This window comes from Phlebotomus papatasi, chromosome 1, assembly GCF_024763615.1.
Source record: "Phlebotomus papatasi isolate M1 chromosome 1, Ppap_2.1, whole genome shotgun sequence".
Taxonomy (NCBI): Eukaryota; Metazoa; Arthropoda; class Insecta; order Diptera; family Psychodidae; genus Phlebotomus; species Phlebotomus papatasi.
Genome location: NC_077222.1, coordinates 31,463,570 through 31,491,207, shown reverse-complemented (window position 1 = coordinate 31,491,207; position 27,638 = coordinate 31,463,570). Strand labels below are relative to the sequence as shown.

General features: G+C 36.2%; 2 protein-coding genes across 3 annotated transcripts in view; one reads left to right on the top strand and one right to left on the bottom strand.

Annotated features, from left to right (window-relative positions):
- LOC129798799 (dedicator of cytokinesis protein 3) overlaps nt 1-23,193 on the top strand; it is a 74,530-nt gene extending 51,337 nt beyond the window's left edge. Inside the window, exons 4-11 of one of the 2 annotated variants that reach the window (XM_055842148.1) lie at nt 6,961-7,081; nt 7,149-7,778; nt 12,142-14,295; nt 17,077-17,186; nt 17,623-17,829; nt 17,944-18,118; nt 21,175-22,890; nt 22,971-23,193. In XM_055842148.1, coding sequence (XP_055698123.1) covers nt 6,961-7,081; nt 7,149-7,778; nt 12,142-14,295; nt 17,077-17,186; nt 17,623-17,829; nt 17,944-18,118; nt 21,175-22,890; nt 22,971-23,129 — 5,272 coding nt within the window. In that variant the 3' untranslated portion in view covers nt 23,130-23,193. Of the gene's footprint in view, nt 1-6,960; nt 7,082-7,148; nt 7,779-12,141; nt 14,296-17,076; nt 17,187-17,622; nt 17,830-17,943; nt 18,119-21,174 lie in introns of both variants that reach the window. The other variant, XM_055842147.1, reaches the window with a different exon arrangement.
- LOC129798830 (uncharacterized) lies at nt 22,669-27,288 on the bottom strand. The gene is made up of 2 exons (XM_055842220.1): nt 26,067-27,288; nt 22,669-24,500 (listed from the first exon to the last, which is right to left on the bottom strand). The coding sequence occupies exon 1, from the start codon at nt 27,171-27,173 to the stop codon at nt 26,466-26,468; it is 708 nt and encodes a 235-aa protein (XP_055698195.1). The 5' UTR covers nt 27,174-27,288; the 3' UTR covers nt 22,669-24,500; nt 26,067-26,465.
- Between the last annotated feature and the right edge of the window lie 350 nt (nt 27,289-27,638).

The window sequence follows — 27,638 nt, the reverse complement described above, 5'->3', positions numbered from 1 at the left end:
ATACAGAAAGTTTTCCTTTGCCTCCAGCAAGGGCGGATGCAATCGTGGGAGTAGCTATGACACTTTAAAAATGCGGGATTTTGACTTTCAGGATTTTGTCCGGGACCCATCTAAATAGTTCATACACGTGGAACTATCCTCTTACTTTTTCTGAAAGCGCTCTTTAAAACCTTTAAAACATTATGGCCTCTATGTACTAGAGACATTTATGTCCATTTTTGACAGTTTTTTCTACACAAGCGTAGATAATTTGCTTCAATATGGACAAAAATTTCTCTAGTGTGCAGAGGCCCATCTCAAATGTTTTGGTCTATATTATGCTCAACGCACAATAACTTTTGTTTAGTTTAACATGTTTTTGACATTTCAATGAGAGTGAGTGAGATCTAGATCTAGTCATCTCGCTCATTCTCATGGGAAATTTTGAAAACATGTTTACAAACAAAATTTATTGTGCGCTGGTCATTACTCAATTTCATATTTTTCATCCAAACCCCACAATGTGATTGTATTTTATAAAAACTTTATAAAAAAAATACTAACTTTGTTTTTAAAATGCCCCAAGATTTTTATTCAAGTTCGTTTTTTTTTGAAAATTATCTTCATTTACATACCAATTACGCCACGGGCTTGCGAAATTGGCTCAGACTTTTTTCTGTATTTACAAGGTTGCTGAAAATCTTGATTGCTAGAACGCGAAGCATACCTAATGAAAATGATTATTCAATTTTTGCGAAAAATTCTTGAAGAAATTCTCCTTAATCACGATTGAAAAAAAAAACTTATTGGTAAAAAGCAACACAAGATTTATATTTCTCAGGAAAAGATTTTTTAAATACCAAAGCCGGTGATTCATTTATGCCACACAGCAGCATTATATTTCTATTGCTTTCTTTTTGATCTGCTCAAGATAAAGTGTAGTATTGCTATTGTTGAATGAATCATTCCAATGCTTAGAAGAAAATGTGATAAAAGCATTCAATGCCAAAATGTATGTGACCGATAGCATAAAATTAAGACGATGTAGTAGTGGTTATAAATCTTGTGACCTGATTTTGATAGGTTTTGCAAAAAAGAAAAAGAAAAAGAAAAAGAAAAAGAAAAACACAGAACGAATGTCCGTGTGAGTGATTTAAAGAAAGCAACACGTGGATTATTTGAATGGTGTAAATCGGTAGCTCAACCAGCTACTGGAGAGTTTAATTTTTTTTATATAATGCTGCTTGGAAATCTCTTGGTGTATGAGAGATTTCTTCTCATTCCGAATTACACATGTGTAATACGAGTATTCTTCACTGTGTTCTATCTGTGGCTGCTTCTTGCTTTTCCGTCAGCCATCGCATCTTAAAGTAAATAAGAAATAAAATAAATTCTTCCTTCTTGGGATGAGCATGAGTTCAAGAGATTTGAAACGGAGCGAGATGGTGTTAAAGAATTTTGTACGCTTGCATGAGATAGAATATTGCGTTTTACCTTATGTGCTTAAGATTTTTGTATACCTGAAAGGTGATAAATGACTCCATGGAGACCATTTCTTGGGAACACATGGAAAGATCTTTGTTCAATACAGATGAATTACTTTCCAGTGCATGAGTCTTTAAAGAAAAAAAAGAAGATCTTTTTGAGATGTGTTGGGAACAAGTTTTTCAGTTGCTGATGGCTTATAATAAAAGTGTGCGATAGGTTGAGGGTGGGTCAGGAGGAAGAGGTGCTGGAGAGAAGATGATTTGGAGGAGAACGACACGAAGTCGCAACAGAAAACTCCATACCCAGCCAATTTATGTACAAAGAGACTCACCGGAACGGATTTTTACCTCTTACTCTTTCGCTCTTGGTGCACCGTTGGTGTTCCAAAAGGCACCGCGAGAAATGTCTTGAACTCGCCATAGGTTTTGGTGCTTTTGTCTTATTTGAATTCCACAATTTCAGAGGTCGCATCTCACTCTGTCCCGCGGGATACTTTGAGGTAGGAAGTTGGCTTGAGTGAGATGGAGGAATTCAATGGGTTCTCTTGTATGACGATCAAAATGATGCTCAGTTGCCCAGCCTTTTAACAGCTCCGGTTCTTATTATATTGTTAGTCCAGAGCTTTAAAGATTTCGCGAAAACTTTTGACTGTTGAAATTTTACCGAATGTTTCAAATGCTCAAAATATCTGGTTAGTAGCAGCGATAGCAGTCATAGTAGTACTCTCACTCAGATTCACTCAGTGACGATCTTACAGAGGCCGTGTCACAAAAACTTTATTGAGTTGTCTTGTGCGTTATAACAAGATGATATCTTATTTTCGGTTCTGTGATAGAAAAATACTGGATTTTAGATAAATATAGCAACAATGCTTTAGAAGCACAATTTCCTTATAATAAGGGATTTTGTGGTTTATAGAGTCCACCGCCGTCTTAGCGTTGAAGAGCAAAACGGTAGAAAAGATCTTTTGCAGATTTTATATACCAGTTATGAACGAGAATCAGTAAAAATTCCGAATCTGAGGGTTTCTTTTAGTGAGTACATCTTGAAGTTTCTTTTTAGAGATAATCTACCACCGATGGCCGCTATAAAAAAAAGTTCTTCTACAAAAGGAAGAGAATAGCTTTCCCGATTTTTTTGTGGGCCCCACGCAATTGGACTTCTATTAGGTGAGATTTTTAACAATCTCACCTACTATAATCCTAACAAAATTTCATGTCGTCCGATCGACCTCAAATTTGGCCAAAATGTGTTTCAGCACTTCCTGATCACGAATATATATGTGGCTAATTTACGTTCCCGGCCGGCCGGCCGGCTGGCCGGCCGGCCGGCCGGCCGGCCGCTCTTTGGAGCTTAATAGCTCCTAAACTAAAAGAGATATCGACTTGCGGTTTTCGGCAAAGGTTATATATCGGGTGAAAATTGCAACTTGGTGCATAGACCCCCCACCCCCCACCCCTCCTTCCGCCATTTTGAAGACCCCCCTTTTTTTGTTTTCTCAATAGCTCCGCCCCTATGGCATTCAGCGGACTCAAATTTTAGTATGTTATAGCTGGGCCTTAGAGCTTTCCATCAATACCAAACTTAAGGTCCCCCGACCCCCCTGACCCGAGCTATAAGGGTCCAAAAAAAATTTCTTAAAATGGCCATAACTCCGGTTCTAATTGTCAGAATTTAAAAAGTGAGGGCTTTTTGGAAAGCTCTCGTGAAATGCCACTTCTCCTTCTAACATCGCAAGTTCATAAAACCACCGCTAGGGGCGCTTTTTTTAAAAAGAAATTTTTTAAATCTTAAAAGTTAAATAACTCAAAAATTCCATTGTGCATCGGGCTGAAAATTTAGTATGTTGTAGCCGTTGATTATACCTATCAAACAAAAAAAACCTTAAGTCGATCCATAACCCCTGACCCGAGCTATAAGGGGTCAAAGTTCGAACATTGACCGGCCTCTATCTCCGGTTCTAATTAACATAGCGACCTAAATTTTACCTTTTTGGTTTCGTCTCGATGAGCACTTTCAGATGGAAGTTCAAAAAGTCACCACAGGTGGCGCTGTGATAGCGTCAAAATTCATCGAAATTCAAAGTCACTTTTCTCAAAAACGGCATTGTGCAAGTTAATGAAATTTTAGTATGTAGTAGTCCAGTCTAGGACGTTTCCAAAATGGTGCGTATGTGCGCTGTGGTTTCAATAGAACCGGAGATATGAGGGGTCAAAGTTCACGAAATTCAAAAAATCATATCTCCGGTTCTATGTGACCGATTTTGATGAATGAGGGCTTAAACGAAAGATCTCACCAAATGCTACAACTTTCTAGAATATTTGAACTTCGTGGGACTAACACCAGGGCGCCACAGTCGAAAAACCAATTTCAATATCACATAACCTCAATTATCTCGACTGTCGCTGAACCGATTTTGATGATTACTTCAACATAATTGTAGAGCACATTTGTCTCTACATTTCATCCATACATCATTTTCCGCTCAGACTACGCTATCACTCCGATTTTGCCGTTTAAGTGTGAAAAAATTGATTTTTCCCATAATAACGCTTTGAAATCACTCAGATGCCAATTTGACTGCCTCTACTCCACCAAGACACTTAAAATAGGGGTTTAAATGGAAAGTCCCGCAAAATACAACAATTCTTTGATTTAGTTGAAGTTCAACAAATGACTACTTGGGGCACTCTGGATGAAAAAACGAGTTAAGAAACAAAAAACCTCGCTTATCTTGGCTTCTGAGTAATCGATGAGTTCAAGTTCTACGGCAAAATTATAGAGAACATTCTGGTCTACATTTCACCCATATAACACTTTTCTGTCAGTTCATCCAAATCCTTGACATTTTGGTTCAAATACAAAACTTGTATAATTTCACGAATTTGATTCAAGATAACTGAATGGCGTCTCCCAACTTCAGCTCTAAATCGAATTTGCATGCACTCCGAGCTAGCTCACGTTAAGAATCTCACCTACATAAGCCGGTTAGGATTATCTGTCCCTTTTATAATAAGCTATCAATTAAAAATAGCGTGAAGTAATTCATTCAATTCATTATAAAAGTGCGAGCATTGCCCGAGCAACCAGGGGTAACATGATAACTTATTTTCGATACTATCGATTGTCGATTCTGAAAAATTTAAACGATAGCTGCACTTTCTTGCACTAATATAGATATTTATCAACGGTAACATTCTTTTAAGAATGTCGAAATGAATGGCTCCTTGAAAAGTCGCCATTCACTTAATCTAACATATAGATTTATCGATACTATCGATTGTATAGTATCCAAAAGTTATCATTCTACCCCAGGCTGGTTACACTAATTTTACTCAATATGAAAAAAAAAATTATATGAAAACTGGTACAAATTTTTTATTCGAATGTCCTCCCCGTAGTATTACTCTGAGGTTCGAACTTTTAAAAAGGTTTATCTGGAATTCGATGTTTCCGGAACTCCAAATTTTACCCAAAATCTAGTTGAGAACACAATTTTCCGATCATTATTTATAAGACGTTCGCTAATGAAGGACTCATCGGACTTACCGCGGAAAATTTGAATATGTCTGCTAGCACTGATCCTTCCCCTATCCTGATGTCAATAGGCTTGGTTTTAGGTACGTTGCTCAATCTTGCTATAGCAATTGTTCATTTGAGACGTTTCACATAAGTAGTATCACATGAAATAGATGCTAAAGTGTTCAAAAGGCAACGAGGGGCACGAGGATACCTAAAGCTGTCCCTCATGTATCTCGTGAAACTGAGGGAAACGATTATAGAAATTCTTTTCATTAAGGAATACGCGATATAAGGATATAAAAAATGGATATTCGTTGGGTCTGCGAAAGTGAAAGTAAAATCGACGCAACGGAGGTCCTTAATACAGACAGAAGTGGACTTTCTGTATTATAAAGGGAGTGCTGTAGGGATCTTCAGGAAAATCGAATTGGAGGCAATAATTTTCCATATATAAAAGATGGGTCAAAGATCGGTCAAAATCCCGAAAGAAAAAAGTCTTGAATGCGTAAAGTGTCACAGCTATTCCTATGATTGTATCCGAGTTTGTTGGAGACAAAAGGAAATTTTTTGTACTTTCGCTAATGATTCAACGCATTGTGCTCCGTACAACTTCATCCTGCTCAGTATAGGTATTTTGACTATTCAAGATTTTGGCTCTTCGGTGTTTTTTTTAGCTTTCGGGTTTTTAGCTTTTTGCGATTTTTGCTTTTCGAAATTTTAGCTTTTCTGGATTATAAATTTCGGGATTGTGGCCCTTAGGTTTTTAAATTTTAGGTATTTTGACGTTCAGGATTTTGGCTTTCTGAGATTATGGCTTTCGGGATTTAGCTTTCAGGATTATTGCTTTCGGGATTTTAGTCTTCTGGATTTTAGTTTTTCAGGATTTTGGCATTCGGTATAATGGCTTTCGGGATTTAGTCTCTTTTAATATTTTGACAATTCGGGACTTTGGCTTTCGGGATTTTGACGTTTAAGATTTTGACTTCCCGAGATTATAACTTTCGGGATTTTAGTTTTCAGGATTTTAGCATTTTGAGATTTTAGCTTTTCAGGATTATGGCTTTCGAGATTTTGGTTTTCAGGATTTTAGCTTTTCAGGATTTTGACATTCGATATAATGGCTTTCGGAATTTCCTCTCTTTCAAGATTTTGACCATTCGGGACTTTGGCTTTCGATATTTTGATGTTCAGGATTTTGGCGTTCAAGATTCTGGCTTTCGGGGTTTTAGCTTTCGGGTTTTTAGCTTTCGCGATTTTGGTGGACATCGGTAAAAGATAATGAATAAATGAGGTATTAGGTACTTTGGTGTTGACCTTTATGTTAATAACTTTAAATTTAATTTTCATATGGTAAAATTATTTTCCCAATTCTCTGTAAATCTGTTTTGTCACTTACTTAGAGCTTTGAGTTGGCGATAATCTCAGAGGAATTATATGATTATGATTGTATTATAAGATAAGTGTGAAATTAAATGGATCGATGGCATATCTAACAATGAATGTGGGAAATCCAATATTCAACATAAAATTTGTAAGAGCATTTTTTCGGGGAATTTATAGTCTTCATAAAGTGTTTCGGATGTCTCAGGCCATTTAGTAAATAGTTTATTTACCAAAACTTACAGACGAATGGTCAAGATCAAGATTGCAATACAATATAATGGTTCTTTTCTTATGCAAAGCAGGCTTAAGAAGCCAATTTCTCAGTTGAGTTGAAAACTGTCTTGGAATCATAAAACGCAAACACTAAACATAAAGTATCAATACCGCCTAGAATTTTCACATAAAAGACGGACGAGACAAGAATATGACGAGAAAGAAAGAAAAAAAATGAACTGTGGTTCTTTCTTTTGCTTCTCTGTGATTGATTCCATGTAAATGCACTAGAAAGTTTTTTGTTAAGTGGAATCACACCCAGAATGCTAATTCGAGTTAACTAAAATATTCATCTTTTTTTCTGGTTCATTGCAGAAAATTATGTCTGGACTTAGTGCCAAGGATTGGACCATTAGCTGTTAATCCGCACAATATTGGAATAGTATCTCTGCACAATGTACATGTGAATAGTGCTGAAAATGCCAAAGCGTCTTCTGTAAGTTACAGAATTATTTTTAGAGATTTTTCATTTGAAAATTTTGCAAAATTTAATTGTTCTTCAGAGTCGAGGCACATTGAGACGGAAGGCGACCAAAACAATCCTCACTCATCATCTCTATTTCTGCATGAGGGATTTCGGACATAGAATTGGAGATGATGCTGAGGTGTATTTTTATCTTTATGATGGCAATGCAAGTCGAATGAGAGCCTTGTCTGAAAGATTCCTCGTGAAAATATCCAAAGATGGCTTCTCCAACTATGTTGAGAAGCTCCACAGCAATTGTACAGTTTTTACAGATTTGGGAGTATCAGATCTCAGTGGAGATCTCTATCTTGTGGCCAATGTAATGCGAGTTGGACGAATTCTGCATTCAGAAAGTATTAAGAAAGGTGATAAGCTCTTGGGGTCCCAGAGCTATCGGCGTCCCTATGGTGTCGGTGTACTACCATTGGGAGAAATTGCTCAATATGACACTTCAATTGAGCCCGAAGAGAAGGAATTTAGCTTCAAAATTTTCCAATGTGAAGAAAAAGATTTTCATCAGTTGCATGAGTTGATCATCAAGAAGGCCAGTGGGAAATTTTCTCCGATTAATGCAAGTGGACAAAATCACTATGGGCTTGTGGTGTCTCTTAAACTCCTTCATGGAGGTCTCGGTCAGGCTAAATTGGAGCAACCACTGCTATTCCAGGTAAGACTTTCTGAATAATACAACAATTAATTTTATTTTAACTTTATTTCATTAATTTATTTTTATTTATTTGCGATTAGTAACTGTTAAATCTGTTGAATAAGGGTCCAGTTACAAATAACATTAGACCACGCCCCTAAAAGGACGTGGTCTAATGGGCTCTACGAGAAGAAACAAAATCATTAATGGGAAATATGCTAAAAATCCAATAATTAAAAAAAAAAAAATAAAAAAATCCTATTGCATGTTTGCGAAAAAATTCTAATACGGCTGATATACGTGCCTTTTAAGCCACTCCCATCCCAGGGCGAAAATCGTTTACTGTTAGAGACGAAAGTGTGCAATTTTCGTCTTAAAGAGATGGCAAAGTGTCTCAACTTAGCGAAATGCTCAAACACACTATTTAGAGCAGACCGTAAATTATTATTTTTTGCATTATTTTTAGACACTTGTCGGTTTACTAGCCTTTGTTAGATCAAGGGTAACCAATTTAAATTGAAAATGGGTTAAAATGTGGACATTTTTGCATGGTTTTGCCCATTTACATTGAAGTAATCTTTAATCTTATTTGTTGTAAAATATAATCTTCAACATTTAAAGTTATTGGGATTGACGTATTCTGGTTGAAAATGTCAATACCTTTCAAATAAATCCAAAATATTTGCAAATCGGTTCATAAATAAGTCATGTAAGCTAATTTAAAGTCGACCGAAAAAACGGCGATTTTTTCGATCATAGGTGTCTGTAGACGAAATGTACATTAGGACAATTTTCGAAATAAAAAATGAATAAAATCGCTTGAATCGATTTCAAAAAAAATAAATAAATAAATAAATAAATAAAAATAAAAAAAAAAAAATATTGGATAAGGAGGAGGAGAATTAAAGGAAAAAAAATGATAAAATTTTGGCTTATTGTTTCCAATAATAAGCTTACGCATTTACAAAAACGAAAGTTAAAAAAGTATAACAAGGGGAAGGGTAATGATGTAGACGAATAAAGGAATTTTGAGATAATATTCAGGTCGGGCCGGCCAAAATCAAGAACACTAAAATCCCTAAAAACCAAAATCTCGAATGGATCGAAATTTCGAAAACCAAGACATTGAACTCCATAACCCCATAAATCCAAAATCTCTAAAAGCCAAAATCCCGAAATGGATGAAATTATGCGAGGATAATGTGTGGAATAATTTCCCAAGACACAGAAAATTTCCCTTTCCTTCTAATAAATAAACAATCGTGGGAGTAGATATGACACTTTAAAGTATTCGGACTTTTGGTTCTTTCGGGTGTTTTGGTTTGTCGGCATTTTAGCTCTTACAGGATTTTGGCTTTCAAAATTTTGGCGGTTGAAATTTTGGCGTTTCTGGATTTTGACCTATACGGGATGTTGGATATTTCGGATTTTGATCCATTAGGGACTATGCTTCCAAGATTCTGGCGTTCGACATTTTAGCCCATACGAGATTTTGACTTGAAGAATTTTGACCGGGATCCGTTCAGGTCTATAAGTTTATTAAATACTAAAAGCAGCGAGCTTCAAAATCCATAATTTTTTTAAAAAAATACAGCAATTACCGAAAAGTAATCGATTTAGTACTGATTAAGAACGATGCAAAAAAAATTCAAGACCCTTCCAAGAAATCCAAATTTAAGCAAATCGGTTGATAAATGAGTCTTTTATAGGAGTTGAAGTTTGACTTTAAAAAATTCAAAATGCGAATTTTTTACTGTCATAGGGGTCTATGCACGAAATGTTCGCCTAAACTACCTATGTACAACAGATCCTAAAAATCACCTTTTTAATTGTAAGTTATCTAAGACCGAAAGTTAATAACTTTTAAGATTTGAACGCCATACCGGTGAAAGTTTGAAAAAAAAAAACAGATTATAACTGTCGTCCTTTTGAGTTCGAGCAGTAAAGGAAGTTTCTCATCGAAATTGAATGTTAAACGATGCTTTCTGTGGTCAGTTTCGTTACATTCTATAGGTCAAGATCACCAATAAATTTATTAAACTTATCTGACAAATATATTAGGAAAATCGAGGATAGATTTTATCTCTACGTACGGACAATATTACAGCTCTATTCTTATATTTTAGAAGTTTCGTAGGATCAATTCTAAAAGCCTTCTGGGTTGAATTTAGATACTGAATGCCTAATTTTAAAAATATTCAGATTGGCTTTATACGTTTTAGAAAACTTTATGATATGGATAAAGGAAAATAACTGTTATCTGTAGCCTCTTCCGAAGGTTAATCTTCCCCCTTGGTAATTGAATTGATATAGATGATTCTAATAGCAGCGCTGATTTCTCCTAAGAACGTTCTTAATCGCAGATAGGTTTATGGTGCTATTCTTATGAAAAATGAAAAGGGGAAATCTTTCTCTTGTAAATGTTTTTAGCTCATGAGTGTTCTAAAATGCTTGTATATAATCGATTTTTCTTTGTTTTGGTTCCTGTCACGACTGTTTTGTGGTTTTGGAACACCACGAGAACTGGGGGAAAGCTGTCGAGACACGAACCAACAAAAAGAAATGTCGGTAATGTAGAAACACTTGAGAACAGTAAAGTACTAAAAAAATATATTTAGTATGTAATGTACACTCTGTCGTATAGGGAACTGTTCGTTAGGAGGAACGCTGAAAGTTCCGGAGAAAACTCTATTGGCTAGGGCGCTTATCCAAGTAATTTCCCTAAGGGCTTCCGCCCTTGTAGATTCCCTGAACGGGCATAAAAATCTTTTTACTATTCGAATTCGAACTCAAAAAGAAAGAAGTTATATAATCAGTATTTTATCAACGTGTCACCAACCTGTAGGGGAATTCTGTAACATTATGACAATGTCATATGACAAATTTTCATAGTAAATTCTGGAGTAGGCCAACATTGAAGCGTATAAGTATCGAATGAACATTGCAAGCAGGTCTATGAATCTTTCAGTAACTTATATGAGTCGGATTTTTAATTAGTAACTTACAAATTTACGACATTAAAAATTTTAAATTTGTCATATGACATTGTCATACTGTTACAGAATTCCCCTACTGGAGCTTAAACGGTAAGAGATATTAGCTCCCCGACAAAAAAAGCATTACCTCCAAACGTTTTTTTTTCTTCTTCCCATAAGCCCCATCCTCTTCAAAACCATGTTTTTTTTGGTTTATTTCGAAAACGGCTCCTACGATTTCTTTTAATTTGGATATGTTTTGAAGGTGGTTCAGATGAACATTTCGTCCATACAGAACACTTATTTTAACCGATTCGGTTTAATTTGGTCCAGAATACTTGCTAGATAGGACAAAACGGGAACTGTTAATCCAAAAGTGTTCCGAATACTTGTAATAAAGGACAAATTAAGGAATATTAGTCCAAGAACGTCCACAACATTTCCGAACTAAGACAAAATGGGGACTGTTAATTCGAAAACGTCCAGAATACTTGTAAAAAAAAAGGACAAAAATTGTGAAATCAAAATAACCGAGTACTTGGAAAACGGGTATAGTAGCACAACTGGTAATGGCGGCCCGACATGATTTCTCTTATTAAGGGTGTGTTGACGTACTTGTAGTACAAGTAGCTCAGGATCAACTAACAGTCCGCCCAGAGCATTATACCATCGGAATTTTGAATTTTTCAGAAAGGTCTTGAAATTTTCGATGCAGCTGCATCAGTAATAAATGTCCCATCTTTCTCGAATTTACACTTTTGTTATTTGTCCGTGTGCTTGCATCAGACATTCTAAATGCCAAGCCATTCAAAAATATGCACTTCCTTACCAATTTTCCATTTCGATTTAGAATCAATTTAGTCGCTATTAATCCAATAAGCACTAAATAACCATACGGAAAAATATTTCACAGAGAGCTCTGTCTCATGAGTGTTCGAGCCTAGCAGCCGGCGAAGTGTTTTTGTTATGAAGCTGTTTGAAGCTAACTCACAAATTGATCAGAAACTCAACTTACACTTCTCAGAACAAGACCGCATTTAGACAGATATATAGTATATTCATCCCTCTTTACAAGGCTCAGAGTCTTGTACACAAGGCTCACTTCAATTTTGACATATATCGTGTAACGGTCACGAATGCAGAAAAATTCCCATACACATTTGTATGTGAAAGTAAGAAATTGGCTTCAACTTTGAAGGCTACTCGCCGGGGACTAGGTTCGAGCATTCCGCAAATGTGACGCTTTGCCATCTCTATTTTACTGTCATTTTGTTTCAGTATTTTTTTTAAAGCTTTGTCTTAGTTCAATTTTTGGAAGAGGCGGGGTCCAAGGGGTGCTTAAAAATAGACCAGGCCTATTATTCTGTGGGCGTGGCCTATTTTCAAATTGCAATAATTTTTTCTCACAGGGCACTACAATCACACGAAAAATGGGCTTCCCTGATGTGATAATGCCCGGGGATGTCCGCAATGATCTCTTTCTGACGCTCGAACGGGGGGAGTTTGAGCGTGGAGGAAAGAGCACAGCTAAGAATATTGAAGTGACAGTATTGGTTTATGATGCCACTGGAAAGATTCTCAGTGAGTGTCTGTGGGGAGCTTCGGGAATGGAGCCCTACAATACCTATCGCACAATGATCCTCTATCACCACAATTCACCCTGCTGGAATGAGACATTGAGACTCAGTGTGCCCATTGAGAAATTTTCAATGGCTCACATTCGTTTTGAATTTAGGCATTGCTCAACACGCGAAAAAAGTGATCCTAAGCTGTTTGGGTTCAGTTTTGCTCGTCTAATGGAACCAAGTGGGGCAACTTTGGCTGATGGGATGCATGAGTTGTATGTGTACAAGTGTGAAGATCCCACAAAGCTTATTTCAGCCAGTTACTTGAAACTTCCATGTTGGGCAAATGATGAACAAGCTCAACAAGATAATAGTTCAGTATTTCATCGAAGTTCAAAGGAGACTCTCTATGTAAGGAGTCTTTTGTGTTCGACAAAACTCACTCAAAATGCCGATTTGCTGTCTCTGTTGCAATGGAGGACACATCCGGAGAAAATTCAGGATGCCCTTACGCGTGTTTTGAGGTTGAGGGATGAGGAATTGGTGAAATTTTTGCAGGATGTTTTGGATGCGCTGTTTGCAATGTTTTCAAATGAAGAGGGAAATAGTACTGAACATTCTGGGCTAGTATTTCATGTTCTTGTTAGTATCTTCAGTCTTCTGCAGAGTAGTAAATTTCAGCATTTTAAGCCAGTCATTGATGAGTACATTGAGAATCACTTTGCTGCTGCTCTTGTGTACAAAGGACTCATAACATCTGTACAGCATTTGGCTGAATGGATGACATCAGCGGAACGTCCAGAACCCATTCAAAAGTGTTTTGGATCACTTGAATATATTTTCAAGTTGATTATTCAGTCTAGAAAATTGTTTTCAAGAGCCACTGGAGGGCAGTATGAGGAGTCTTTTAGGCGTGATCTCTATTCACTGTTTACAGCTCTCAATCGAATGCTCTCTGTGCCATCTTACGATGTCATTTTGCTGACGCAAGAGGCACTGTTGCATTCAACGGGAATTGTTCTGGAACAGTTGAAAGGGACTCTGCCACCGTCCGAATTGGGTGTTTTGGCCAGGAATATGCTAGATGCTGTCCCGAGGGATTCTCAGCCACGTCTAATTCAGGCAAAAATGCAAGCTGTGAAGGATTTGGTGTCTGGACAACTTTTCCATGATGATGAATCTCGATCGGTAATCCTTACGGTTGCATGCAAACATTTGAGGATTCATCTGGCCAGGAGAGATGAACTACGTCTCTGTAGTGAGATATTGGCTGAAATCCTTAGTCATACGCATGATTTGAAACAGCAACAACTGGAAAAGCCCTCAAATACTCTCCAACATGATTTAGATGCACTATCCACAAATATTCTGGATATGCTAATGCAAGCTATTATGATCATTATGGAGGGTTCTCCGAGTGTCCTATCTCCCCTTGTGGCAGTAATGCTGGGAATTTTGCAGCAAATGGATGAAGTGCACTATAAACATCTCTGGGATGAATTGAGTATGAATGGTGAATCGATGGAATTGAAAGATTTTCTCCATCGAACTTTGGCTGTTTTCAAGGAACTCCTAACGCAAGACTGGCAAGTTTTCCCCAATGATTGGCTCGTAATGAAGATGGCGGCTAATGATGTTGTCCGGAAGGCACTTGAGGAATTTGCAAAACCTCTAGTTTATCGATATCTTGGACCGAATATTTTTGATTCACAATTGTGGTGGGCCTATTTTAGTCTAGCTGTATCCTTCCTCACTCAACCGTGTTTGCAGCTGGAGCAGTATCATGAGACAAAGAGACGGAAAATTCTTCATGCTCATGGAGACATGAGAGTTCTCATGGGATTCCAAATTCTGAGTATGTGGTCACAATTGGGAGATCACAAGTTGCACTTCATCCCGTCGATGGTTGGACCGTTTCTTGAGGTGACCCTTGTTCCAGAGCCAGCTTTACGACGAGCTACACTGACTGTTTTCTACGATATGATGCAGTGTGAACAGGTGAGTTTACCACTATTTTGATAATTTCCGTAAAAATATTTTTTTAAAAACCAGATTTTTTTTTAAATTTTAAACAGTGATAAGCCTTGATTAAATTATTGTAAGAAAGATTCTGAATGTGATCCAATTCGAATTGCCTGTAAATTTGAGCTTCTGTGACCAAATATACTAAATGTCATCAAATTTTTATCGACCGAAATTTACGATTTTGAATAAATAATTTATCTATTGAACAATTAATTACATTCAGCGAATACATAAAATTTGTATTTAGTTAGTTAATATTTCATTTTATATAATTCTTATGTAAAAATGAGCCATGGCGGAAAGTGGTATTATTCTAAAATGGATTTACCACCAGTCGCCATTGCTTTTCAATAGGCGACGCTAACTTCACTTCATAGATTCTCAGTTGTCAAATCTGATTTGTTTAGGGTAAATTAAGGTAATTCAAAACCTGCTCCAAATGGAAATTTTTCACTACTGTAAATGGAAACGTCAGTGTTTTCATGATAAATACAGTACTAAATTACTATATTTATATATTTTCCATACCACAGTTTCATTATTTAGTTAATTTTGCTGCAAATAAAGCGAAAATCCATTCGTATTCACAAATTTTAATTTGTTAATTTCTCAGAAAAATTAAAAGTGTACCTTTTCATCATCGAATTTTTCATAGATCGACCATGTTTTCCAATGAAAAGCACAATAAGGTGACTGTTGTTTATTCGTTTTGTTTAACATTTATGTCATATTTTTGGCTAATTTTGGTTAAATTAAGTGCTAATCTTTATTGTTAACGCTGCATGAAATTTTCAAATGAAATAATTACCAATTTCGTGAAGTGTCTGCAAATGATTCAATAGGAAACCCAGGAAATATGATTTTTTTGGAGAGATTTTCTTATTGTTTTAGATGGGAAGATGGGAAAGGAGAAAAGATCAGGAATAAGAACAAATCCTGCACTCAAGAGCAACTCAATAAAGTTTTGGAAGCCTTTCGTCGCGGTTTCACTTATACACTGTTTGTCTCCAATTAGAAACTTTCCCTTGTCTCCATTTGGATTAATATGTTTCCAAAAGAGGCATTTTACGCTCGCGTATTTTTCTTGTATTTAAGAAGTTTTCAAATTATATCTAAAGAATTTTCACTAAACAGTGACATTCTAGAAGAGTCAAGGAGCAAATTTATGTAATTCTCTTCAGAAAAAATATGAACTTAATGTGTTGAATCTTCTGTCAGAGTTAAAGCGTCTGGAAATGGTTTTGAATTAGGACATTTACCCTATTGTGATTTATTTAAAAATAACTACTAACTTAATTAATACTATTATATAGATTTTTGATTAATTATATTTTAGAGTTGATTTTACTTCTATTTAGGTGTAATATTCGGAAGAGTTAGGGCAGAATCACATTGACAATAAAATGCTCGCCGTGGCCCCACCGTATTTCGTTAATTTACGCATTTTCATTGCAATTCTTACTCAAATTCTCAGTTACCGTATTACCTTATCTCATACTCGGTGGCACTAGATGAAAATAATATACGAAAATTGAAGAAATAAAACGAATATTCGATAAACGGTGAGCAAAAAAAACTAAGAGAAATAATTCGTAGTTTTTTTGCTCATACTTTATCTCTTTTTCGTTTTATTTCTTAAATTTTCTTGTATTATTTTCACCTAGTGCCACCGAGTATGAGTTAAGTTAATACGGTAATCGGGAATTTGCATAAGAATTGCAATCAAAATGCGTAAATTAACGAAATACGGTGAGGCTACGGCGAGCATTTTCTGTGTGATTTTGTGTGTGATTTCTGTGTTACATATAATATTATGAATTATGCGACGCTGCGTTTTGTGTAGATAATAGTGAAGTGATAACTGATAACTAAACAGACTGCAGACCTAAAATGTGGTTTTATTTCATGGAATGTATTTTTTTAGGAAAATATTTTTTTGTACGAAAGCTTTTTCTTATCTAAAGTGTAAATTCATTATCGCTGATTTAACAAAACATATCAAAGTCCTCGTGAAGTTTATTATTTTTTTTTTTAATATAGGGAAATGAAAATATGAAATGCATGTGACAGCTTCATTTGTTCTCCATTTTCTTTAGTGAAAAAATCCATGTTCAATCCACGTAAATTTCCTAGGAAATATTTCACACAAAAAAACCACTAAAAATCCATGGGAATTTCCTTGGAAATATACCATGGAGAATTTCCGTGGAATTTACTAAGGAAAAATACTGGAAAATTCTGAGGAATTTTTCCTTGTGATTCCTTATTCCGCTTTCTTTTGCTATTAATGCAGTAATGTTAAAAAGAATGTTGCAAGTTTCAATAGGATCTGAGATATGAGGGATCAAAGTTCACGAAATTCAAAACGCTGTCCCCGGTTCTATTTGACCGAAATTGACGACTGAGGGTGCAAAAATGAAAGGTTTCACAAAGTTCTACAACTTTATAGAACATTTGAACTTCGTAGAATTGACTCTAGGGGCGCCACAGTCGAAAAAACAATTTTCATAATAACACATAACTTCAATTATCTCGGCTTCCGCTTAACCGATTTTAATTATTACTTCGGCATAATTATAGAGGATAATCTAATATAGAGGATATATCTAATATCTCAACTTCAGCAATAAATTGTATTTGTATATTATAGAATCTGCGAGTTTGATCACATTACAAATATCTCTTACAATAGGATGGTTTAGAGAGAGGCCTATCACTAGTTTTTAACTAATTTTAAAACGCCTTACTTTCCAGGCCTCACGAGGATCTTTCCGTCTTGTGGAAAGTGAACTAATTGACAAGCTGGATCTCTTGATCAGCGAAAATAAAGGAGATGATGAATATCGGGAACTGTTTAGTACTATGTAAGTATCCTTTTACAAAATCACAATCCCAACAAAAAAATCACATTGTAAATACCATGATCATACATTCATGTAATTTTGTACATAAAATGAATCCAAAACCAAAAAGTCTTAAAAAAAAACTTTAAAAAATCGATAACATGAAAAATAATTTGCTTGCGGATCTTTCACGCTTGAAGGGAACATCTGAGCTTGGTGTAAGTTTCTTGTGTCTTCCTGTGAATCTTGTTTACCATTTTCATTATTTTTTCATGATGATGTACATAAAGAATTGGCCAAAAAATGTGCTTTTGTGTTCAGTATCATGGATCATTTCATGCTTCATATGAAAAAAAATATAATTTTAGATGCTGTTCGCTGTTCTATCATTTAGAATTTCTTTTTATTTTTAATTTTTTTTGGCGGGGTGTTAGAAAATATATTTTTTTCTCGACAGTCTCCTGGAGAAGGTCCAAATGGAGGCGCCCACTTGGCAAGAGGCTGGAGCGGCTTTTATCACTTCCGTCACGAGACTGTTGGAACGCCTCCTTGACTACAGGAGTGTAATGCAGGGCGATGAGAACAGGGACAAGAGGATGTCTTGTACAGTGAATCTTCTCAATTTCTACAAGAATGAAATCAACAGGAAGGAGATGTATTTGAGGTAGGATAATCGATTGTATTTTATTTTGGAAATTTGAAGCCATAACTGAAACAGTATCTTTTGTAAAGTTAAAAGAAAAATATTCGAATTTGATTATTTTCTCCCATTTCCAAGGTATATCTATAAACTATTAGATCTGCATATCCAAGCGGAAAATTATACTGAAGCCGGATTTACACTGAAACTTTATGCTGACATGTTGAGTTGGGATCGAGAAGCACTGACTTTTTCCCCTCAAGATAACATTGGTCAGCCTGAGTGGCAACGCAAGGAACATCTCTATCATGAGGTAAATAATTAATAATAATCCTTCAGCAGTTTCCTTTTGGTTGGGTCAAATCCAAATGATTTACGAAAATGCTTACCTTTTTGATTTAAATTTGTTTTGGCGCCTGAATTTTAGGCAAACCCCTGATGCGTCCAATTTTTGGAAAGGTCTCAATCTCAAATTCACTACATTAAAATTTCATCGAAATTGCTTAAATTTCGGTCAAATTATTTTTGATTTTATAGCTCGGATCAGAGTAATCCGAGAACAAAATTCGATCTACTCTTGGAAAGGTCTCGACCTCAGGTAAAACAAACTAAATTTCAACAAAATTGAAAATGGAAGTTCCGGGATATTCGACATAAATTTTTTTTATTAAAATCAGATAAAGTTAATGTATCAGAAAATGTTTCGCATTTAACGAGAGCTTTCCAAATCACTAAATTTTTCCAAATTTGTACAATTAGATTTGGAAATATGGCCACTTGAAAATGTTTGACCCTTGGTCACTCGGGTCAGGGAGGTCAAGGGAGGCTTACATTTTTTTTTATTTAAAAGCTCTTAATATTTAATGATATTCTTAATATGTATTCTTGATCTTTAATAAAATTTATTTGATAAAAAAAAGAGATGACAAAGCGTCCCAAGCCTTACGAATTGATCAATCTCGTCGCTTGGATATTATACCTCAAAAGTACATTAGAATCATTTACTGTTTACCGGTTGTCAACCGATTTGAACCGACTCATAAATCACTCAAAAATCGCTCAAAATAACCATAAACCTCACAATTGATTTTCGCATGAAAATTACTTATCGGTTCATGTAATCAACAAGCGGCGAGACATGATAATGACGTTTCTTTTCGCCGTGGCGTCTACACATTAGTAGAATTTTTTTTAAATGGCTTTTTAAAGAAAATTTTCCCTATCCTGTGTAGACACCATGACATCAAAAATTGCTTCGCTTTTTTTGTTACTTTTTGCTCTATATCTTTTGTTACTTTTTACTCCAAGTGGCCATTTTTAATGAAAGGATTTCTGGAGAAAAGAACTTTTGTGCAATTCTAAAATAGATAGCTGATTCATATTCAAAAAATCCAAATTATTTAGAAAATATTCACCAGTGCATCAATTTTGGAAAATAAGTAGGTAATAATTGTTATCTTATGCAAGGAAAATATTTCAAAAATAGGGCTAAAAATTTCGATATTTTTTATTTTCTAAATTCCTTGTTCGAATTCTAACAAACTTACGACATTGAAGGTCTATGGAGGCTATCTATAGAAAAAAAATTTGAGCCACTATCTTTTTTACCTTGGAAGATAATGAATTTTAAATTTTCCAATTTTTGTGACTTTTTGCCCCAGTCTCCCCTACTATCCCACACATCCCACATTTTCCGGAATCATTCACAATCGAAAATCTCGCGGCACTATTTAAAATTGAGCAAATTTTCATGCCAAATGTGTCCTTGCTGTGAGAATTTTCAAGTAAATTCTAGAAAACTTAATGCTCAATTGGCTCAATTGAATTTAAAATTAAATTGTGATAATCCTAGTGTGATAGCACCGTCAGGAAAACCCCTTAAAAGTAATATTGTTTCAGCTCCAAACAGCTGAAAAGCCGAAGCTAGATGAAGAGTATAATCCGAATCCCGCCAGATTATTCCCTTGCTCTGGAGAGAACTTTCTGGGGAATTCTTCCACTGTTTGGACTGACTCTCGGCTGTTTTCACGGCCTCTAGTAACGGCTCTTTCGAGCCACGGGGCTTAATGCCCCCTTGTGTAGGCTACCCCCGGGGGTGCTTCGAGAGAGTTTTAACCAAGGTTAGAAATAAATTTCCAACCTTGCAGTCCGGCAAATGAATGCCTCTAGGGAAAAATTCCTCCAGAAATATTCTCAAATCCTGCCCTAGGTCTTAAGGTCTCTTGAAGAGAAGCCGCTGTTTCCTGGCAGTAGGGAGCCAATTGGCCGCTGGTAATCCTTAGGCAATAGGATGTCGCTGGTCTTGGGCCAAAAGAGAGATGCGATTTCTCTGGAACAAGCACTCTCGTGCTGCTAGAAGTGAAACTCAGGAATCTCTATCGCAATCTGATTTATTTAACAAAAATTAACCCTATTTATACAAAATCATTTTTACCCCACTTAATTACTAAGGTGAACTCTGTGAACCCATAATGCGTTATTGCAAAATTGCACATTCTTTATTTTGCTGACGAAAAAATGCTGATCAAGAAGTGAATGAACGGGTGTCATTAGCACTAAGCATAATGACGTAATTTCAATAAGAATTTGACAATTTTCAATCTCTAATATCATAAAAACTACTTGTTAGAATGGTAGCAAATTGATATCAGATAGAGTTAAGGATATAGAAAATAGGATGGTAAAAGTTTAGGATCGTTTAGCATCCTAGTTTCTTCAATATTTGCCGTTAAAGTGAGGCTTGTTTTGTATACTTCGTAAAATGACTCGATTTAACCAAAACTAAAATCCGTATATTAGTTAAACTATTCGTCTCTAATTGAAATAACAGGACATTCCTAGTAGTAAAGGTATCTAAAAATAGTATAGTAGTCCTTAAATCCTTTAAGGATAATTCATTGACTTAAAAAGTAGCGGTAACGAAAACCCTTGTAAAGTTTTGGTGAAGCCAAAACTTTCCAACTTTTGTGTTGAATTATTCGTGTCCTTTTTAGGATGTGAGGACTTATGATGAATATCCTGACGATTTAACTATTTAAAAGTAGTTCGATATGAATTAAAACCCATTATTATCCCTCAAAGATTAAAAAATCCTAATTTTAAAATAATTTGTATGAACGTGCATGTGTTCATCTTGAACAAATATAATTGAATTTTGGGTTTATTACAGTTTCGTAATCGGTTGAAACGGGTTTAGAGGTTCTAAGAGTTCTCCAAGAGCATAAAATTTTAACAAATAAGTTGAGAAATAGGCTTTCTGGAGCTTTTTTTAACATTTGACCTTGAAAAACCCTCCTTAGTTCACTGAGATGAACTTTGGAAAAGAGTTCTTCTTTAACATAAAATATTTGTGTTTCCGTTCTTTGGCAGATTCTGGAATTTTTCGACAAGGGTAAATGCTGGGAAAAGGGTATTCCTCTGTGCAAGGAATTGGCCAATCTCTATGAGACTCGTCGTTTTGACTACAATCGTTTGAGTGAGATTCTTATCACTGAAGCCAAGTTCTTTCAGCAAATTTTAACACAGATTCGTCCAGAACCTGAATACTTCCGGGTTGGCTTCTACGGAATGGGCTTTCCACTTTTTGTTCGGAATAAACAATTTGTCTACAGGGGATTGGAATATGAGCGAATTGGGGCATTTACACAACGTCTTCAAACTGAATTTCCTCAAGCTCAGATACTTACGAAAAATTCACCACCGGATCAGTCAATTCTCTCTGGACCGGATCAGTATATACAGATTAGCAATGTACGTCCGATTGCGGATCATCCGCATTTGAAGAGTGCCATGGTGCCAGTTCCGGAGAAAATTGCACGATACTATCAGGTGAATGATGTCACAAGATTCCAACACGATCGTCCTGTTTATAAGGGAATTGTGGATAAGGACAATGAATTTAAGAGTTTGTGGATTGAACGGACGACTTTGGACATTGCATGTCCACTTCCGGGAATTTTGAGATGGTTTGAAGTTACAGCCAGATCGATGTTGGAAGTGACACCTGTTGAATTTGCATGTGAAACAATGGGAAATGTTGGGAAGGAATTGTGGGATTTGGTAGCACAATATCGGACAGATCCGAGGAAGAATATCAATCCTTTCACCATGAGACTTCAGGGGATAATTGATGCTAATGTCATGGGGGGTATTAGTAAGTATCAGGAGGCATTTTTTACGGATAGTTTCATGAAGTCACCACAGGGTCAGGGACAGGCTACCAATGTGCAGAAGTTGAAGTGTCTGATACTGGAGCAGGTGCAAGTGTTGGAGACAGCTCTGGAACTCCATGGACAATTGGCACCGGCTTCTGTGCAGCCACTCCATAAGCGGCTTCTTGAGCGTTTTTCCCAGATGAAGCAGAGCCTATCGGGTTTGGGTAAGCTCAAGCGTCAGCATTCTGAGAGTATTGTCAATACACCACTTCCGCCGTTGCCCATTGAGAAGCGTGCCATGAGTTTGGGGAATAGTCATGGGGGCATTTATGAGCAAGATGACATTTATACAAGGCCCGTTGATGGAGCCAGGGCAGTTTCAGTGAATAACAGTGGCAATCGTGAAGCTCTGGGGATTCTAGAGATTGGACCAATCAATCACAATGGCATTCATTCGCCAGCACCTCCAGTGCCAGCAAGACCAAAATCTGCTGGCTATGTGAGCCTCAGTGAGAGTCCTGAAGTTCCGCCAAAGAGAGATGGCGCTAGTGGTAAAAATAATAATTCCATTGGTTCACCAAATGCACCCCCATTGCCACCAAGAGGCTATACACCGGACAAAAGAGCCTCAAATCCCATTCCATTTGCCGAATGTGATCAACAAGCCCCAAATATTCCAAGGAGATCCCATAAATATTCCGTTGTAGATATCAGTTTGGATGATTCAGATACAAATAGTGAACAAAATAATCACGATGTTGGTGTTGATTTTCGTGATTCGGGTATATCAACAAGTAGTACGGATCTCAATCAACTCAATAATCTCAATACATATGAGGATTATCATATACGTGGACATCACAAAACAAGTTCCAATCCGGAAGTATTGAATATTCAGGCGGCAGAACTTATGTCATTGGCGGCTGGATTGGTGGGTTCTGGTAGTCTCGATGGGGTTTGTCCACCACCAATTCCACCAAAAACCAATAATAACTCCAATTCAAATCACAGCCTCGAGAGAATTACAACAGGCACCAACTCCGATGGCTACTGTGTGCCAAAGAATTCCGTCTCAATGTGCGACTCTTCCGTCGATGGCAACTGAATCTCCACCGGCAAGTAGTGTGCTTCTTTTTTTCTTTCATCTCTTTATTGAGTATACTTTGTTAGGGCAAAAATTTTCATAAATTTACTCGTGCCAATTTTCCCGGAAAACCCTTTAAAAAAAAAGAAACAGCAAAGATTTTTATTTGTAAAAACATGCTCAGACTGGAGGACTAAAGGCTATTCTAATAAAAAATTAACATGTTTTTTTTAAGTACTTTACTGTTCTCAAGTGCTTCTGCATTATCGACTTTTGTTGTGTTGGTTCTTGTCACGACTTTTGAAACGTGCTGAATACTGCGGAAAACAGTCGAGACATGAAGCAACACAAAGAAAAGTCGATAATGTAGAAGCATTTGAGAACAGTAAAGTGCAAAAGCAAACATGTTCATTTTCAATTGGCATAGCATAATGAGGATTACAGAAACACCAAAATGAATATGTATTTTTTTTAGCAATTTATTGTTCTCAAATGCATCTGCATTATCGACATTTTTTGTATTGGCTTTGAAGCCCGATGAGGTCTGAGGAAAACAGTTGAGACAAGAACCATAGCAAAGAAAAGTTGAAAATGCACAAGAACTTGAGAACAGTAAAATGCTAAAAAGACATGTTACTTTTTCATTGAAATATCATTATGATAAGGATTACAAAAACACCAGAATGAATATTTTTTAGCACTTTACTGTTCTCAAGTGCTTCTACATTATCGACTTTTCTTTGTGTTGGTTCCTGTCACGGCTGTTTGGTGGTTTTGAAATGCGATGAGCACTGAGGAAAATAGTCCAAACAGGAACAATCACAAAGAAAAGTCGATTATGTAGATACACTTGAGAACAGTAAAGTACTAAGAAAAACATGTTCATTTTCAATTGGGATAGCATCATGATCAGGATTACAAGAATACCAAAATGGATATTTTTTTTTAGCACTTTACTGTTCTCAAGTGCTTCTGCAATATCGACATTTTTTGTATTGGCTTTGAAACCCGACGAGGTGTGAGGAAAACAGTTAAGACAGGAACAATTACAATGAATATTTTTTAGCACTTTACTATCCTCAAGTGCTTCTTCATTATCGATTTTCCTTTGTGTTGGTTTCTGTCTAAAACAACCAAACAATTGTAACAGAAATCAACACAAAGAATAGTCGAAAATGCACAAGCACTTGAGAACAGTAAAATGGTAAAAAAAACATGTTAATTTTTCATTGAGATATCAAAATGATAAGGATTACAGAAACACCAAAATGAATATTTTTTAGCACTTTACTATTCTCAAGTGCTTCTGCATTATCGACTTTTCTTTATATTGGTTTCTGTCATGACTGTTTGGTGTTTTAAGAACACGGACGATGACTGCGGAAAATAGTCGTGGCAGGACCCAATACAAAGAAATGTCGATGATGTAAAGCGTGTCCCAGATTTAAATTAAAAAACTATAGTACCGTCGTTGCGGGTGACTTTGCACTCGGGGGGTGACTTTGCACTCTGCTGTCCGTAAGACTTTCATAAATTCTAGCACTTATTGATGGTCTTCGCCGATCCGGTCTACCATGTCAAAGTATATAGGGATATGTTATGTACCAAATAAGGTACAATGATCCCTAAAAGGATTCTTGTAGTTTCAGTAATAGTCAATGAAATGCTAATATAGGTATTTTGTCAAAAAACGGCTCCGTGAAAAAGTTATCTGAAGGTGCAATTCCGAAATCGATTTCAGAGTAGTAAATTGCCCAAATCCAATCTAAATTTATCTGGCTAGAATAATCCACTTCGATTTTGTGGATTATTTCTATTAAAATATTTTTTTTCTCTATTATCTTCCTAAGAACGCATGATTTATGTTATAAAATTGCATATAATGGTCTTTCTAAAGCTTTATTATAGAAGTATTTGGTTAAAAATTATCCAATTTTGTGGGAACTTAATATAAAGTGACCGAGATCTACAAGATGGTGTGGTCGCCATCTTGATTTGACGTTTCTGTCCGCCATTTTGAATAACTGTCAAAACAAAAATCTCATCCGATTGAGCTGAAATTTTAGTATGTTCTAGCTGATGTCAAGGCCTTTTCAGAACATATATAAAATCCGACCTAGGTCAAGTGATTGTCTGGATATAGGGGCTCCAAGTTCAAAATTTTGACATTTTCATGAATATAGAACTACAGGGAGCTTCTTTTATCAAAACCATCACAAAAAAGACAGCGCTATCGTTAGGAGATGAGATCTAACAAACAAACAATAAGAAAAGTAATGTTTTTGTTTATAACAGTGCATTATTTGAGAATCTTTAAAACTGTTTTCGCAAAGATGAAAAATAAAAAATTAGTTAAATGCGCTTTTCGTTTATTTTTTTTTCAATTATGTTAGAGCAAATAAATATATAAAATAAAAGTCTCAACCATTTTTAATAGTTACTGAGGCATTTCGTTTAGGTTTCAAATATTGAATATTAAAAAATAAAGACCGCTAAAATATGAGTATTACAAAATTTAAAACTTTGAGCCTCTGTATCAAGGTAAATACTTAACGTAGACTGGGACATAGATACGTTCTGAAAAGGTCTTGACGTCAGCTACAACATACTAAAATTTCAATCCAATCGGACCAGTTTTAGGGTTTGATAGTTATTCAAAATGGCGGACAGAAACGTCAAATCAAGATGGCGACCACGTCATCTTGTAGATCTCGTGCATCTTACCCTTAGATGTGAAGATCTTCATCGTCGTTTATTATTAGAAATTGTTGATTTTTTAGTATTTATTAAAAAGTGCAAAGTCACCCGCACCTTATCCCCAGTGCAAGCCTTTTTTCTTGATTTTTTTAAACATAGTAGAATTTTATAAAATTAATGTTAGTGGCACAAAATCCATTCATTAACAACTGAATACAAATAATTTTACCCATTAACCCCCCTCCCTTCACTTTAACTGTCCAATTTTTGAGGGTAAAGTTGAAAAACAGCGAAAAAACGTGCAAAGTCACCCGCAACGACGGTACTATAGTATTTCATTGAAAAGCTATAGTACATATAAAAATACTATTTATATTTCTTGAAAGGGTATTTCATTGTGATTCAAATCCACTTTATGTTTTTTTTATTCAAGCGGTTTCTCCGCGAAATCTCGCACCATCTTCATTACTGCCTACTCTTTGGCTCTGGATAAGGTCGTCCCCACGATCTCTGACGACTTTCTTCCACTTTCGTGCGAGGTTCTGCAAATCTTTGGCTGGATTAGCCTTCTTCTTCAAGTTTCCTTTCAAAATTCCCCAGTATTTCTCAATGGGGTGGACTTCTGGAGTGCAGGGCGGGTTGACCTTCTTATCTACATATTTGACATTGTTGTTGGAAAACCATTCCAGGGTGACTTTCACGTAATGACATGATGCCAAATCAGGCTACAATAGAGGAGGGATGTCGTGGCTTTGATACAGTGGCAAAAGTCCTTTTTGGAGGCACTCTTTAAGGTAGATATTCGCGTTCATCGTCCCTGTCATGAAAAATTCTTCGCTGCGACGTCCACAAGAGCAGATTGCCATCCAAACCACATATTTCTTCGGGAACTTGTCGTACTCTTTGAACCTGTACTTGCTGGCTACACCCGTACGAGTCTTCGCCGTGTAAAACTGTTGGCCGGGCAACTGAGTAAATTCACCTTTTACGACAGTTTCGTCGTCCATCAAAATGCATCCTTGAAAGCCTTTCAAAACTCGATCACTCAGATTTCTCGACCTCGTTTTGGCACTTTGCCTCTGCTTGTCCGTGCGATGGGGAGCAGCTTGAGCTTTGTACGTTATCAATCCGTTATTTTCTTTGATTCTCTGCACTAAGCTCTTGGAGATACCCAGCTTTTTGCCCACATCTTTGACTGAAAGGCAAGGTTGGTTCTGGAAAAGCGCCAACACTCTCTTCTCCATCCTCTTGTCTACAGCTCCAGGTTTTCTGCCACATCCTGGCTTTCGAACAACAGTCTTGAGTTCCTTGAAGCGTAATATAACCCTTCGCACCGTGGATGGACACTTTCCGGTGATCCTTCCGATTTCAGAATAGCTCGCTTTTGGATTTCTTGGGTACGTGTTCACGATCAATTTGCGCAGGTTCTCCATTTTTATCACTTTTCTCAGCCAAAACACAACCTTTTTCAAAATTTTTTCAGAAATGAAAAGCTGACGAAATTCTCTTGAAACGTGAAAAAAAATCAAAACAAAACTCAATTCCTATTGTGACTATCATCATGTCGAAAACTTGGCATTTAAATCCCGGACACGCTTTATTATAGAAATCCCTATCTTTTGTGGGAATAAATGGAAACAGATATTTGAACTGCTCTGATTTCTCCATCGAAATGATTTCTGAGGTGGTCACTACTTTCAGTGGAATGACATCGTACAGTCCAGGAGGCGTCGCCTGTATGCGATTACGTTTAATATTGACTGATTTATGAGATCCTTCACCCAATCGATTTTATATTCAATTTTATATAAATTCTTCGCAGAAGATAACATTTTAACATTGCATTGTTAAAACATTTGAACATTTGTTAAAATATTTGTTATAACATTGCTGTAACA

Coding starts and splice junctions, on each gene's coding strand:
- LOC129798830 (XM_055842220.1), bottom strand. CDS start 27,173: ATGGAGAACCTGCGCAAATTGATCGTGAACACGTACCCAAGAAATCCA.